We start from the raw sequence: 15,532 nt of genomic DNA, 5'->3' as shown, positions 1-15,532 counted from the left end.
AAGATGATGTCTGTCTGTATCTGTGCAGCAAGTTTTTTCTTATGGTTGATGGATTTCCATTCCAGATGGCTAAGGCACTACATTTAGCCGTTTGGAATGGAAATCCATCAACCATATGAAAAAACTTGCACAGATACAGACATCATCTTTCTATCCAAGTGCAAAAAGATGGACATTGTACCCAAAGGACTGAAAGTGAAAGTCTGGCCCACGAAAGCTCATCACCTAATAAACCATCTTGTTAGTCTTTAAAGTGCTACATAATCCTGTTTTTTGTTTCAGCTGGACCAGACTAACACGGCTACATTTCTATTACAATGGTTCTTTGTGTCTGTGAGAATCTGGTATAAGTTCTCTTCCTCTCCATTGCTAACTAATGGTTCTTATCTGCCTCTTGTAACTATCTAGTTTTTAGGTGCTAATAGACTGTTGTTTTCCAGTAATTCCAGTTACATACATTCTTGGCTTTCTCGTTGATACTTATCTACCCTCTACTTCTTTCTGTCCCTCCCCTCCTATTTTTTCCTTCTTCCCCCGCCCCCCTTCTTCCCTCATTTATCTTGGTTCTGGACATCCAACACTCTGGTCATCTGAAGAAGTGGGCTATGCCCACGAAAGCTTATGTTACCGTCTACCTATTTTGATAGTCTTTAAAGTGTTAACAGACTTTTAAAAAAAAACTTATTATTTGGCAATATATGGTGGTATGAGACCCACACTTCTGGATTATACCCTAGTTTTCATAGGCAGGGCTCGCCAGCCGCGCGGTTCAGCAAGCTGCGCAGGTGCAGACCGCACTGCGCATGCGCTGATCGTGCTGCGGCGCCATGCCCGACTATAATCTACTTGCCTGTGGCGAGTACATTACCTAAATTGTCAAGCCCTGTTCATAGGGATCCCCTAGTATAGACCCTGTTCATCTGCAGAGTCCCACTTACTTCAGCAAGTCTTTGCATAGGTACATAGTTCCATACTAGCAGGTCTTAATGCATCCACAAGGCCTACTAGAATATTGTAATTGTGTGAAAACCATTGAAAGTCTGGAAATGAATAGCTAATCTTTCACTAAGAGCCTTGCCACTGTTCCACGAGTCTTGACCTGACTCCTTTCTCTGGCCAAATCCTTTCTCCTTACCTGGCACGGCACCCACTACAAGCATCCTGAAGCCCCAAGAAATTGGTGACTCCTTAAGGAATTTGTCTAGAGTTCAATGTTTTGTTATTCAAAAAGCATGTTCTCTGCAGACTTGCACTTAGAATGAGCATAATGTTTAATAGTAATGCCTATTTGTTTTGTGGGGAATAATGTTACTGTGACATGTCTAAGAGGGTCTGAGGTTCTTTTTAAAAAAAAACTTGGTGCCCAGATACCCTGTTGATGTGTACATTGGTAATGATGTATTCAGGCCATGTCTATGTGCTATAGCAGCACAGCTAGGCTATGTCTACACTCGCGGCTTCTTGCGCAAGAACATCTTGTGCAAGGGTTCTTGTGCAAGAAGTCTTGCGCAAGAAAACGTCTACGCTGCCATGGATGTGCAAGAGCGCCCATGGCAGTATAGATGCTCTCTTGCGCAAGAAAGCTCTCATGGCCATTTTAGCTATAGGGCTTTCTTGCACAAGAAATCCCTGCCGAGCGTCCACACTGCCCTCTTGTGCAAGAGCTCCTGCACAAGAGGGCTTATACCTGTTAAAAAAGAGCGTAGCTCTTGCGCAAGAAACCCTCTCTTACCACGCCCTACTATAAATTTCCTTGCGCAAGAGTGGGTGGGCAGTGTGGATGCTCTGCAGATTTTTGCGCAAGAACAGCCATACTTGCACAAGAAGCCGCGAGTGTAGACATAGCCCTATGGTGTCATAGATATACTGTGTATATACTTCCTATAGTGATAGAAGTTAGATAATCCACCTTCTCAGGCAGTGGTAGCTTGGTCATCTAAAAAAGCATTTTTCCATCAAACTAGCCATATTTATTTCTGGGAATTAGGTTGAGATAGCTGTGATGTTCAGGGATGTGAAAAACTCACACTCCTGAGAACTGTAGCTATATTGACCTAATTTTTAAGTGTAGAGAAGGCCTTGATCTAGAAAAATGTATTTTAAAAGAAATATGTTTTGATTGTTTGAACTACCTAAAGGATTCTATTCTCTCTTCTCTCCATTTGTATGTAGTCACAATTCACTATATGGCCATTTAACAGATTGTGCTATTTTATAAGTGTCTGCACCTCGCAGCATAATTGAGACTAAATAACAAAACTGAGGATAAGCTATATTAATATTAGTTATACAACTTTGCTGTTGATAAATTAGCAAATGGAGAGCCCTTTTTTTCTGTGCTAAGAGCCTGTTAGAATTATATTTCTTGGATTTTTCATTTACCTAAGCTTCACATAATGTGCCTTACCTATGTACTTCATTATATTTTAGGTACTAATAAAGTGAACCTTGTGAAGATCCCATCAACTGCTTCCAGTCCTCGGGATACTGCTCTAGCAGCTGTTATATGCAGTGCACTGGCCACAGTGCTCTTAGCTCTTCTCATCCTTTGTGTTATTTACTGTAAGAGACAGTTTATGGAGAAGAAGCCAAGCTGTGAGTTTCCAACTATGATTTTTTGTAATATTTTAGGAATAACAAGATAGTGAAGTACAACAAATTTCTTTGCAGGGTCAGGGCCTTTGGCAATACAGTGGGAGTGTAGACCTTTTTAAAATGGTGCAAAATATGCCATCAGAGAACTGTTCCTTTAAAATTACAGTACAGACAGTCCCCGGGTTACGTGGATCCGACTTACGTTGGATCTCTACTTATGAACGGGGTGAGGGAACCCCGCACTAGCTGGGCCCCCCCCCAGCAGACCACCGAGATGCGCCGCGGTGGTCCTGCCGCCCGCGTCCTCCGTGGTGAGAAAAGCTGCTCCGCGTCGGCCTGGTCTGCTGGGGGAGCCCCCCCAGCAGACCAGGGAGACGCGGAGCAAAGCCGCGGAGGACGCGGGCGGCGGGACCAAGGTGCGCCCCCCCCCCCCAGCAGACCAGGCTTTTCTTGCTGCGGAGGACGTGGGCGGCGGGACCGTCCTCCACGGCGAGAAAAGCCTGGTCTGCTGGTGGGGGGGGGCGCAGCTAGTGCGCCCCCCCTCCCCCCCAGCAGACCAGGCTTTTCTCGCCGCTGGTCAGTTTCAGCAACGGCTGACTTGGGGACACCAGGGGCAGAGCAGCTGGGGTGCTGCTGGGTTGGTCCCGCCGCGCCAAGGGTCGGTGCTACCAGACCAACCCAGCAGCACTCCAGCTGCTCTGCCCCAGGCGTGTCCGAGTCAGCCGCTGCTGGTCAGTTTCAACAGCAGCTGAATCTGGACGCCTGGGACAGAGCAGCTGGGGCACTGCCGGGTTGGTCCCCACAGCGCCGCACCTCGGCACTGCGGGGACCAACCTGGCAGCACCCCAACTGCTGTACCCCAGGTGTTCCCAAGTCAGCTGCTGCTGAAACTGATCAGCAGCTGATTCCAGGAAGCCCGGGGCAAAGCAGCTCTGCCTCGGCCTTCCTGTAGTCAGCCTCTGGTCAGTTTCAGCAGTGGCTGAATCGGGGACACCTGGGGTACAATATGTACCAGTTCTGACTCACATACAAATTCAACTTAAGAACAAACCTACAGTCCCTATCTTGTACGTAACCCAGGGACTGCCTGTATTAATATTACTATATTATTGAAGAAAAAATACCATGTTTGTCACTAAGGATTTATCCATATTTATAGATATGTTCAAGATGAATGAAATGTCTTAATCAACTGTGTTTCAATTAATAATCTTGTCAACATTTCATCCATAACATTAAAGTAGGAGCAAACATTAAGCTTGATATTTTTGCCCTCATTTAAAAAATATCCTTAATTCAGGTAACGTAATGACTTTTAATGATCCTTAGATGTATAAATAAAGGAATACTGGATAAAAGTAAGGAGATATTACTTATGTATGTGATACTGGTGAGGTCACTCATTGAAAAATTGGTGAAGGTTCATTGAAGAGCTGCCAGGATTATTTGAGGGCTGATCTTATAATGAGTTTTAAGGAGTTCCATATATTAAACTTACTTCAGTGAAACTTAAAAAATGACTTGACCATAGTCCATAAATTACCTACATGTCTATAGTAGAGGGGTCATTAATGTGGCAAATAAAGACAAAATAAATATCCAGCTGCTTAAGCTAAGAATATTCTAAAGGAAAATACTGCAAATATTTTTATTAGCTAGGGTAACTAACCTCTGGAATACCTTACTAAGGAAAGTGATGGATTTTTAATCACTAGGCATTTTAAAATTGAGATTATATGTCTTTCTAGAAGAGATTCTAGATGAACCACAATTTTTTGACTCAGCACAAGAATGCAATGCCCTATCTTATGCAAGAGATCAAACCACATGGTCATAATAAGCCCAATTGGTCCTAAAAATCTATTAAACCTCAAGTGTGAATGTTTTGTTAAATATAATGTTCAAATACTCCATAAACATAAAAAACTGTGAACAAAAACAAATAGAGCATACTGATACATTTTCTCTTCAATTTTATTCAAAGGGCCTATGAGATCACAGGATAATCACTGCAATGGTTCTGAACTGTCGTGTTTTGATAGACCCCGGCTTAATGATTATGCTCACAGAACATGTTGTCAGTGTCAACGACATGCATCACAGACATGCGGTAAGTTAGGTCTCCATAGGGCTTTATGAAGATGAGAAGTCTAAACAGTGGGAACACATGGAATGCTGAGCTTTTATCTAGCAGCTGAGTTGCTTTGATTGGTATCTTAGTTCAAACAAGGTTATTTGGCATGATCAGTCTTCTTAAGTTAGGACTTATTGTAAGTGTTAAAAGAAGGTGGTCTTCTCGTTATAGGCCTTGAATTTTCCAAGCAGCTTTTGAGGTAGACTTTGTTTTATTGTTTTGGATTGGTTGATCATCCCTGTAAATAATCTGCAAGTTAAGATATGTGGAAGACAAGGTGGATGAGCTAATATCTTCTATTGAACCAACTTCTCTTGGTTAAAGAAACAAGCTTTTGAAGTTAAAAGAGCTCTTCTGCGGGTCTCTTTAGACCTGTTTGCTTCCTGTTGCTCTTAAAAAGTACAGTTAATTCAGGCTTTGAGATTTAAATCGATGTGTGTGTTCAATCAGCATGAACATTAGCATTTTCACAGTGAATCTAATCCCATACATTAAAAGTATGTCTATAATGCAGTTTAACGCCCGCAGCAGGGCTATGCCAGCTAATTAGGGCTCACAGGGCTTGGGCTGAACACTGAGCTCTCAGACACTCCCATCTTCCCTGAGCCCAAATGTCTACATTGCAATTAAACAGTCCCTCAACCCGATATCTGAGCCTGAGTCAGCTGGCATGGGCCAGCTGTGGGTTCTTAATTATAGTGTAAACATACCAGAGGAGGCTTGAACTTCAAAGTTATTCAAATGTGGTAAACTAATATCAGTACAGACAAAGTTAAAATCACTGATAGGTTATATCATCATAACATAATTCTAAATTTGTTTTTCTATGGCATTTGTAATTACCATTATAGTGTCAGCAAACACTATAGTTAGGGCTGCATAATAATTTCCTCTCTTATCCCACTTCAGTGGCTCAGAGTTTTCTAAAACCTTCACAAAATTAAACTGAAATTTTACAGATATTGGTCTCTGCCCAAGGGTGAATATGTAAAAAAGAATAAAACGCACAGTTCAAGAACTGCTTCAGAAATGTAGTCATTTATTGCTGGCCTGCACCAATAATAAATTTAGTTCCCTGCCTCTTTGCTCTATGAGTAACCTTAACTGTGTTCCATTGTACATATGTTGGAGTAATAAGCTTTGTGAGTAAGGGGGAAGTGGTAGACATTATATATCTTGAATTTAGTAAGGACCTTAATACTGTCTCACTTGGCCTTCTTATAAACTAACTAAGGAAATACAACTTAAATGGAGCTAATAATTGGTAGGGCCATAATTAGTTGGAAAATCATTCACAGAGAGTAGTTATCAGTGATTCACATTGAAGCTGGAAGGCATATCAAGGTGGGTCCTACAGAGGCAATTTCTGGGTCTGGATCTGTTAAATGTCTTAATAAATTATTTAGATAATGGCACATAAAGTACACTTATAAAATGTGTAGACAGTACCAAGCTGGGAGGTGTTACAAAGGCTTTGGAGGATAGGATTCAAATACAAAATTTCTGCACTTAGAAAGGAAAGATCAGTTGTAGACATACAAAACAGAAAATGACTGCCTAGGAGCACTGCGGAAAGGGATCTGGAGGTCATAGTGGATCACAAGCTAAAATATGTGTCAAAACTGTAACACAGTTGCAAAAAAGCAAATATCCTTCTGGATATATTAGCAGGAGTGTTGCAAGCAAGACACAAGAAGTAATTCTTCCTCTCCACCTTGCACTAATTAGGCCTCAACTGGAGTATTGTGTCCAGTTCTGGGCGCCGCATTTCAGGAGAGTTGTGGACAGATTGGAGGGGTCCAGGGAGGAGCAACAAGAATGATTAAAGCTCATGATCAAGCATGACCTATGAGGGAAGATGGAAAGAACTGGTTTTGCTTAGTCTGGAAAAAAAGAAGACTGAGAGGGAACATAAACAAGTATCTCTGGGTATGTCTACACTACCCCGCTAGTTCGAACTAGCGGGGGTAATGTAGTCATCCGCAGTTGCAAATGAAGCCCGGGATTTGAATTTCCCGGGCTTCATTTGCATGAAGCCGGCCGGCACCAACAAGGTGTACAGCTAGTTCGGATTAGAAGCCTAATCCGAACTAGCTAGTCCGTGCCGCGTGTAGCCGCGCGGCACGGGGTCCGAACTAGCCGGCATTTAAAAATGGCGCCGGCCAGCTTCATGCAAATGAAGCCCGGGAAATTCAAATCCCAGGCTTCATTTGCAACTGCGGATGACTACATTACCCCCGCTAGTTCGAACTAGCGGGATAGTGTAGACATACCCTAAAAGATTATTACCAGGAGGAGGGAAAAAAATTTCTCCTAACCTCTAACGATAGAACAAGAAGCAATAGGCTTAAATTGGAGCAAGGGCAGTTTAAGGTTGGACATTAGGAAAAACTTCCTAACTGTCAGGGTGGTTAAACACTGGAAAAATTGCAGAGGAAAGTTGTGGAATCTCCATCATTGGGGATTTTTAAGAGCAGGTTAGACACACACCTGTCATGGATGTTCTAGATAATACTTAATCCTGCAGGAGAGCAGGGGACTGCAATAGATGACATTTCAAGGTCTCGTCCCTTCTTATGATTCTATGCAATGCAACAGATTTTAATGGTTGTATGCAATTTCCTGAAGGATCGGCACAAAAGACTAGCTGAAAGTATTTGTGATGGTACTACAGTTGTTCTCCAGAGACTCACTTTTTTCTTAAATGAAAGCCAAGTCACTTAGTTATTGCTATTGTTAAAGTTATTGTTACTGTTGTGGAGAAAATCCTCAATTAAAACCTGAAGTAATACATATAATGAAAGGACTGGCCATTCCTTTCAAGGGATGCTAACTCAGATACCAGTTGAAATGTCAGCATTTCTTAGCTCTTTTACTCTTCATTGAAGAATATAAGAAAGGAGAGGAGCTATATTCTGAAGATCAAAAATGGTGGTTGGTGGTAGGCCCATACTAACACAGGTTGGGACTGAAGGAGAGCACAAACTCTTTCATTTTCCTGAAAAAGAAGTTCAGCTTTTAAAGTTTGGGTAACACTGATTTTAAAGGAGTAATAAAAAGACCAATTTTTTTTTAACAATGACATCTCACACCTTCATGAATTAATTTATGTAAAACTGGGGGAAATTATAAATTTACAAAAATACAGACTTTAAACTTACGGCTCTTTGTGAATTAATTGAAGGCATATTTTATCTATGTTAAAATAAAGTTTTATTCTGTAGGCCCAGTTCATTTGATTCCATCACTGTGCTGTGATGAGACCTGTAGCATGGAGCACAGCAGTCACAGCTGCACTTTCCATTCTCAGACAACACTTTATGAAAGGTAACACAATTTTTAGACTGTATGAAGCATTAACTATTTTGCATGCTGGACAAATTAATATTTGTACAGGTTACATTAAAATAGTGCTAAATGAAAAACTTTGAACCGCTGGCAATCCTTTTTGCTAGATTCATAAAAAAATCATGTTATGGAAACAAATTCTGTATTTTCACCCAGAAGAAAAACTATACAAGATCCAAGCCATAAGTTTGAACTTAAGTAAAATAAAAGTAACACCTTCTGTGGGAGAGTGTCCTCATTTCCTCCCATGATGGACATTCTTCCCCTCTCCCAATTCTGCTTTGGCCTTTTGGTGACCCTCTATTCCCTGATGGGCTAGCAGGATATTGTTAGCCTCTGGTTTGCCCGGAACAGTTACAGCAGTAAACCAGAATTCTTCAAGCCAGTGATATGGCTTATAATGTCCAGGAACACAGTTTATATGTTTTTGGTTCTGAATCTTTAAATTGCTCTCCAAATTGGATAATCTGTTCTAGTACTTTTGAGAGTAAACTATGAGGTTGTATTTAATCTTTTATGTGCAAATCAGGGATGTTAAATATTGGTTAATTGAATAGTCGATTAACCTCATTAATTCTTATCAGTTAAGCGACTATTCTATAGTCCCTGGGCAGCCCCTGTCCAGTGGAGAGGGGTCTGAACTCCTGGACCCGGCACCAGCTAGAACTGAGCCGGGCTCGCTGCCCGCCTGGCTTTTAATAAACTTTAAATGCATAGCCACAGCAGGGGTAGGTCTAGGCCTCAATGCAAGCCAGGACTGAGCTGAGCTGTTGTCCAGTCTGCTAAAAAATTTACTGGCAAGTGTGGGGGGAAAATGCGTGTAGTCTTTTGCATTAACCTATAAGGTTTTTTCTTATCGCTTAATTGGTTAATGGACTATACTGTTACATCCCCAGTACAAAATGCCTGCTATTGGAAAAATGTAATGTTAATGAGTCCCATAGCATTAACTATTCATTCCTAATCAACTTTGCATCTAGCCAAATGTAAATACAGTAGTGGCACAGTTATTTATACATCATGTATTCTGTGTAGTGGGTAAAAATAGAAAGCTTTGGATGTCATCTGATATTTCCTAACTGTGGATTTTAACATAGAATATGTTTTAACCAGAATTGTTTTCTGTATAAGGTTTTGACTGGCCATCTGCTGTTTTATTCCTGTGGTCAAATATGACTAAACATTTAGAGGTAGTTTAAATAGCTGCCCTTGATACAGTATTGCTTAGTAGTCAAAGCATTCAATTTAAAACATGTAGACATTCTGCAGCTACTTCTATAAGTGTTAGCAAGGTTGACTCCGCCCCGTTATTCTTCCATTGCTGACAGATTGAGTTCCATGTCATTTGTGTGGGGTCTCCGGTTAGACTTGAAAAGTACAAGTCCTGCCAACTCTGTCAGGATATGAAAGACCCCATGGTGATTTCCATAAGAGTAGGTGTTTGCCCCAGTTTTTTTTCCCAGAAAAGTCTTTTTCCTTCAACTACACTGCAAAAGAAAAAAAAAGTGGCAGCAAGTCTCAGAGCCTGATTCAACTGACAGAGGCACAGGGAGCTTGTGCTACAGTGCTAATAAAAGCCATGTAGACATTCCTGCTTAGGCCACAGCCTGGGCTGTGAAACTGATATCCTTGCCTGAACAGGAGCATCTACACTATTTTTTTCAGTCCCATAAACCTGAGTCAGTTGACCTGGGCTCTGACAGTATGTCTGCACTGTAATTAAAAATTCTCAGCTGGCCCATGTCAACTGACTTGGGTTTGTGGGGCTTGGGCTAAGAGGCTGTTTAATTACAGTGTAGGCATTTAGGCTTGGGATGGAGCCTGCAGTCTACCACCATGTGAAATGGGGAGGGAGTCACAGAGCTCATGCTGCCTCCTGAGCCCAAATGTCTACATGGCACTTAACCCCTGAGCCGGAGCCGAGCCCCATGAACAGTTTTCCCTGTAAGCTGAGTGTTTGGGCAGCTACCCAGGAGAGATTGAGGTGCTGCCTAGCTGATTAGCAGAGCACCCACATCTGCCTGCAGCCAGCAGTTTGCATTTCTACTAGAGGTACACATCCTCACATACCTCGGTGCCCATAACAATGTATTCCACACATGGATGGAAAAAGTTAGGAGGAACTTTGGCATGGGGCAGCTGTGGCTTTTTTATTACAGTGTAGACATACCCTGAGATTCAATGCCATCTTTTGTAGGGCTACGTCTAGACTGGCATGGTTTTCCGGAAATGCTTTTAACGGAAAAGTTTTCCGTTAAAAGCATTTTCGGAAAAGCGCATCTAGATTGGCAGGATGCTTTTCCGGAAAAGCACTTTTTGCGGAAAAGCATCTGTGGCCAATCTAGACACGCTTTTCTGCAAAAAAAGCCCCGATCGCCATTTTCGCAATCGGGACTTTTTTGCAGAAAACAGTACTGTGCTGTCTACACTGTCCCTTTTGCGCAAAAGTCTTTCGGAAAAAGACTTTTGCCCGAACGGGAGCAGTATAGTATTTCCAGAAAAGCACTGACGATCTTACATGAGATTGTCAGTGCTTTTCCAGAAATTCAAGCGGCCAGTGTAGACAGCTGGCAAGTTTTTCCGGAAAAACAGCTGATTTTCCAGAAAAACTTGCCAGTCTAGACACAGCCTAGGTGTTTTTTAGTGTAGACATACTCTTAGACACATAGTAATAATAACCTTTACAAAAACTGATCTAAAATTGTGACTTACCTGAAAACTGCTTCCAGTTTCTTCTTTTTTGTGTAAGATAGAAGTAGTCCCTCTAAAAATAAAAATAACCTACCTATACTCTCTTATATTATGTATACTGAATGCAGAAATAGAAATTAGGGCAAAACATTTCTTACTAGTCATATCAGATATTATTTTGAAGGCTGATTGTAAAGGATGAAAAAGTCTAAAAAAGGGTGTTACTAAGAAGTATGAATGAGTGTGACGGACTATCAGCATTGTCTCTACCTTTCATAATGTTCCCAATGCCCTGCTGTCTTCAGATTTGAGAAGAAACATTGCTATCGCCAGAGTATTAGCTTAATGTGATCATGTTTAATTTTCTTAATGCAACACTTACTAGTCTCATAGGGTATGTCTACACTTGCCCCCTAGTTCAGACTAGGGAGGCAAATGAAGCATACCAAAGTTGCTAATAAAGTGTGGGATTTAAATATCCCGTGCTTGATTAGCATATTCGCGGCCGGTCACCATTTTAAAATGCCGGTCGCCCGATTTAACTTGCCGTTTGTAGACGCGGTAGTCCGATCCAAAACCCTTCCCTTGAATTAACTGTTACTCCTCATGCACTACACACGGCAAGTTAAATCAGGCGACCGGCATTTTAAAATGGCGAACGGACACGAATATGCTAATCAAGCACGGGATATTTAAATCCCGCACTTCATTAGCAACTTTGGTATGCTTCATTTGCCTCCCTAGTCCGATCTAGGGGGCAAGTGTAGACATGCCCATAGTCTTTGGAGAATTTTTTCAAACCTGTTAACTTTTCTCTTTGCAGGACTTTAAATTCGGTGGGAGAAATGATTCCTGCATTCCTCGGTTCTCTTTCACACTCGGCCTGTGGGGACCTTTCAGATGCTTGGCCTCTTATGCAAAACACTACTTGTTGCGACAGCAACTCTTTCTGTGAATCTTATCCAGAGTTGACTAATGGAAATATCACTTCCTTCAATCCAGAGACTGAAAATAAAGCCAATAGAGATCTAGATAATGACCAGGATCTAAGTGATGTACTTATTTTAGCCAAGTCTCATCCTGGAATCTTTGCTGAATCCACTGAACTTTCTAAACAGAGCACATGTGTGGATGCTTCATTAGTTCAGAACTCAGCTGTTGGAAACCTGCCAATGTCAGAGTGTGATGAAATAGTTAATAACCCCACAGACTGATAATAAGGTAAGATACATATCTGTAAAGAAAAAATTAAGAAAAACTTTTTATTGTTAGAATGGTGCACTCTGAGGCAGAACTAGGTAAGTATGTATAAGTCCTCCTGCCATACTATAACACATACAAATAAAAGAGTTGGTGAAGTAATTTATACTATATAATTGTAAAACCTTCAACATTTTGACTGCATTAAATGCATGATATGAATTTTAAAAGTGTAATATTTTTTTCTATACTACAACGTGGCAATAGTGTGAATCAGAATGGAGGGAACAGAGTAGTTATTTTATCTTCTATATTTTGCACTTGTCTGACTTGCGCTGAAATACTGACCAGTGGTGGTGCCAGCTCTTCAAGAAGGATGTTAATAAATTGGAAAAAAGAGTTCAGAAAAGAGCAATGAAACTGATTAAAGGATTAGAAAACATAGTGGTAAAAAAAGAGTCTCCAACTATTTAGCTTAACAAAGAGAAGTTTAAGGAGTGACTTCTGCAAGTCTCTACATAAGGAAAAATACTTAATAAGGGTCTCTTCATTTTAGCAGATGAAGGTGGCTGGAAATTGAATGTAGTTTAAACCTACAAATGACATGTGCTCCATGCTACAGAAAAGACAGAAAACCCCAGAGTCCTTATCAGTCTGACCTAGGGGGAAATTCCTTCCCAACCCCAAATACAGTGATCAGTTGGATCCTGCATGTGTTATCAATACCCATTAGCCAGGCACCTGGAAAAGAATTCTCCGTAGGAACTCACAACCTTCACCTTCTAATGCAAGAAACCCTCATCATTCGCAATGGATGTGTTCCTGGTGCCACCACAAATGGTGAAATTCACAAATACTGGGAGCCAAGACTCCCAGCCCTGCAGTGAGCTCCCCGCAGCTCCCAAATTCATCACCGGGGTCAGGAGCCACAGGGAACTCACTGCAGCTGCCGGGAGCTGCAAAGAACTCATTGCAGATGCCAGGAACAGCTCCCGGCAGCGTCAGTGAATTCCCCACAGTTGCCGCTCTCCCCTCCCACCCACCTCCGCTCCTTCCAGGCTTGGAAAGGAGACACACACACACCTCCATGAGTACACAGAACTATGAATAATGATTCTGTGAATCATGAGGGTCTCCTGTATGTCATCACTGGCCCATTGGAGATACAGGTTGAAACTCCATAATCCAGAGTTCCCTGATACAGCAACACCCCTGATCTGGCATTGTTGGGTGACCCCTGTGAGAGCACTCATGGACATAAGCCATCAGGCTGGGTCCAGGAGTGTTGACAAACTAGGGGGCCAAGACGGAGCCCCAGGAACAACAGAGCCACTGGGAGGAATGTAAAGCCCCTGGTCCTTTATAGGGGGGTGGGGAGCATAGCTCCTTGTCATGGTGGAGGGCAGCAGTATGGCTGGGCCATAGTGGCATGCTGGGAGGAGGGGGTACTGCATAAACGCTGAGAGGAGCAGAGAGCCACTCAACTGACAGCAGAGCCACTTGGTGGAGCATGGAGCCACCAGGTGGCAGTTGTGCTGCTGGGGGGGACCATGGAGCTGCTGGGCAGTTGCAGAGGCCCCGGGAAGCAGCAGAGGACAAAAAGGAATCCCCGGCCATTAGCAGGAGCACAGAGACCCAGGTGACAGCAAAGCCACCAGGGAGAGAGTGAAGCTCTTGACAGCAGTGGAGTCCTCAGCCACTGTGGGCAGAGCAGAGTCCTGGTGAGGGAGTGGAGCCCTGAGTGGCAACTAAGCAATGGGGGGGAAGTAGAACTCCCTTTCCCCAGCACTGTGGGAAAAGCAGAGTCCTGGGTGGCAGTGGTACAACCAGTATTTGTATTCCATTGTAAACAGTCCCAGCATACCATTCCTTCCATAAATTTATCAAACTCGATCTTGAAGATGGTTAGGATTAGGGTTTCTTTCCCTACTACTCTCCTTGGAGGCTGTTGCTGAACTTCACTCCTCTGAGGGTTAGAAACCATTATTTAATTTCAAGCCAAAACTTGTTGTTGGACAGTTTATATATATTTGTTCTTGCATCCATATTGGTGCTTAACTTAAATAACTCCTCTCCCTCCCTGCTATTTATCTCTCTGATGTATTTATAGAAAGCAACCATGTCTCTCCTTGGCTTTCTTTGGTTTCGGCTAAATAAGCCAAGATCTTTTAATCTTATCTCATAAGGTAGGCTTTCAATTTCTCTGATCATCCTAGTAGTCCTTCCTTGTGCCTGTTCTAGTTGGAATTTATCTTTCTTAAACATGGGAGACCAGAATTGCACACCATATTCCAAATAAGGTCTCATCAATGCCTTCAATAATGGTACTTACACTTCCCTGTCTTTACTGGAAATACCTCGCCTGATGCATTTTAGGACTGCATTAGTCTTTTTCATAACCACATCACATTGGTGGCTATAGTCATCCTGGAGTCAACAATACACCCAGGTCTTTCTCATTCTTTGTCACTTCCAACTGGTAACTCCCCAGCTTATAGCAAAAATGTGTTGTTGATATCCCTACATGCATGACTTATTAAATTTCTGACTAGATTATTACAATATGCCCTTCTGGCTTTGGTCTGAGGTAACTATAATTTTATAAATAGTGTGTAATCATGTTATTAAAATCTATAGAATAATAGCATGTACAGAAAGAGATAAGAAGAGTGGTGTTATTGTAACCCATGACATTTCTTTTTCCTGACTTTTGAGGGCTTATCCATGCAGCTTTAAAGTTCTTTTAACATCATTTTATAATAGAATATAGTCCATAATATCTGGAAATGATTCTGTGTATTAGGTTACTGATTACTAAACTCAATTCATAGTTTCAGAAGAGATAGCTAATTACAGGCAGTCCCCGGGTTACGTACAAGATAGGGACTGTAGGTTTGTTCTTAAGTTGAATCTGTATGTAAGTCGGAACTGGCGTCCAGATTCAGCCGCTGCTGAAACTGATCAGTTTCAACAGCGGCTGAATATGGACGCCAGTTCTGACTTACATACAGATTCAACTTAAGAACCCCAGGCATCCCCAAGTCAGCTGCTGCTGAAACTGATCAGCGGTTGATTCCAGGAAGCCCGGGGCAGGGGCTTCCTGTACTCAGCCACTGGTCAGTTTCAGCAGCGGCTGACTTGGGGACGCCTGGGGCAGAGCAGCTGGGGTGCTGCTGGGTTGGTCCAGTAGCGCCGCCGCTCCTCGGCGCTACTGGACCAACCCAGCAGCACCCAAGCTGCTCTGCCCCAGGCGTCCTGATTCAGCCGCTGCTGAATCTGACCAGCAGTGGCTGAATCAGGACGCCAGGGGCAGAACAGCTGGGGTGCTGCCCGGTTGGTCCAGTAGCGCCCAGAGCGGCGCTACGGGACCAACTGGCAGCGCCCCAGCTGCTGTACCACAGGTGTCCGTCCGGAGCAAAGCCACGGAGCTCGGGGGCAGCGGGACAGCCCAGACGCGCCGTGGCTGTCCTGCTGCCCTCGGGCTCCGTGGCTTTGCTCTGCTTTGCTCCCCGTCCCCCTGGTCTGCAGACCAGGGGGACGGGGAGCAAAGCGGCGGAACACGCG

At 42.8% G+C, this 15,532-nt stretch overlaps 1 protein-coding gene across 4 annotated transcripts in view; it reads left to right on the top strand.

Annotated features, from left to right (window-relative positions):
- Positions 1–15,532, top strand: part of TNFRSF19 (TNF receptor superfamily member 19) — a 129,428-nt gene that overhangs the window by 105,998 nt on the left and 7,898 nt on the right. For all 4 annotated transcript variants that reach the window (XM_075919268.1, XM_075919267.1, XM_075919270.1 and 1 more), the window contains exons 6-9: positions 2,431–2,595; positions 4,580–4,705; positions 7,954–8,056; positions 11,592–11,989. In XM_075919268.1, coding sequence (XP_075775383.1) covers positions 2,431–2,595; positions 4,580–4,705; positions 7,954–8,056; positions 11,592–11,982 — 785 coding nt within the window. In that variant the 3' untranslated portion in view covers positions 11,983–11,989. The remainder of the gene's footprint in view (positions 1–2,430; positions 2,596–4,579; positions 4,706–7,953; positions 8,057–11,591; positions 11,990–15,532) is intronic.

Source organism: Pelodiscus sinensis, chromosome 1, assembly GCF_049634645.1.
Source record: "Pelodiscus sinensis isolate JC-2024 chromosome 1, ASM4963464v1, whole genome shotgun sequence".
Taxonomy (NCBI): Eukaryota; Metazoa; Chordata; order Testudines; family Trionychidae; genus Pelodiscus; species Pelodiscus sinensis.
This window is presented reverse-complemented; position numbering and strand designations above follow the sequence as displayed.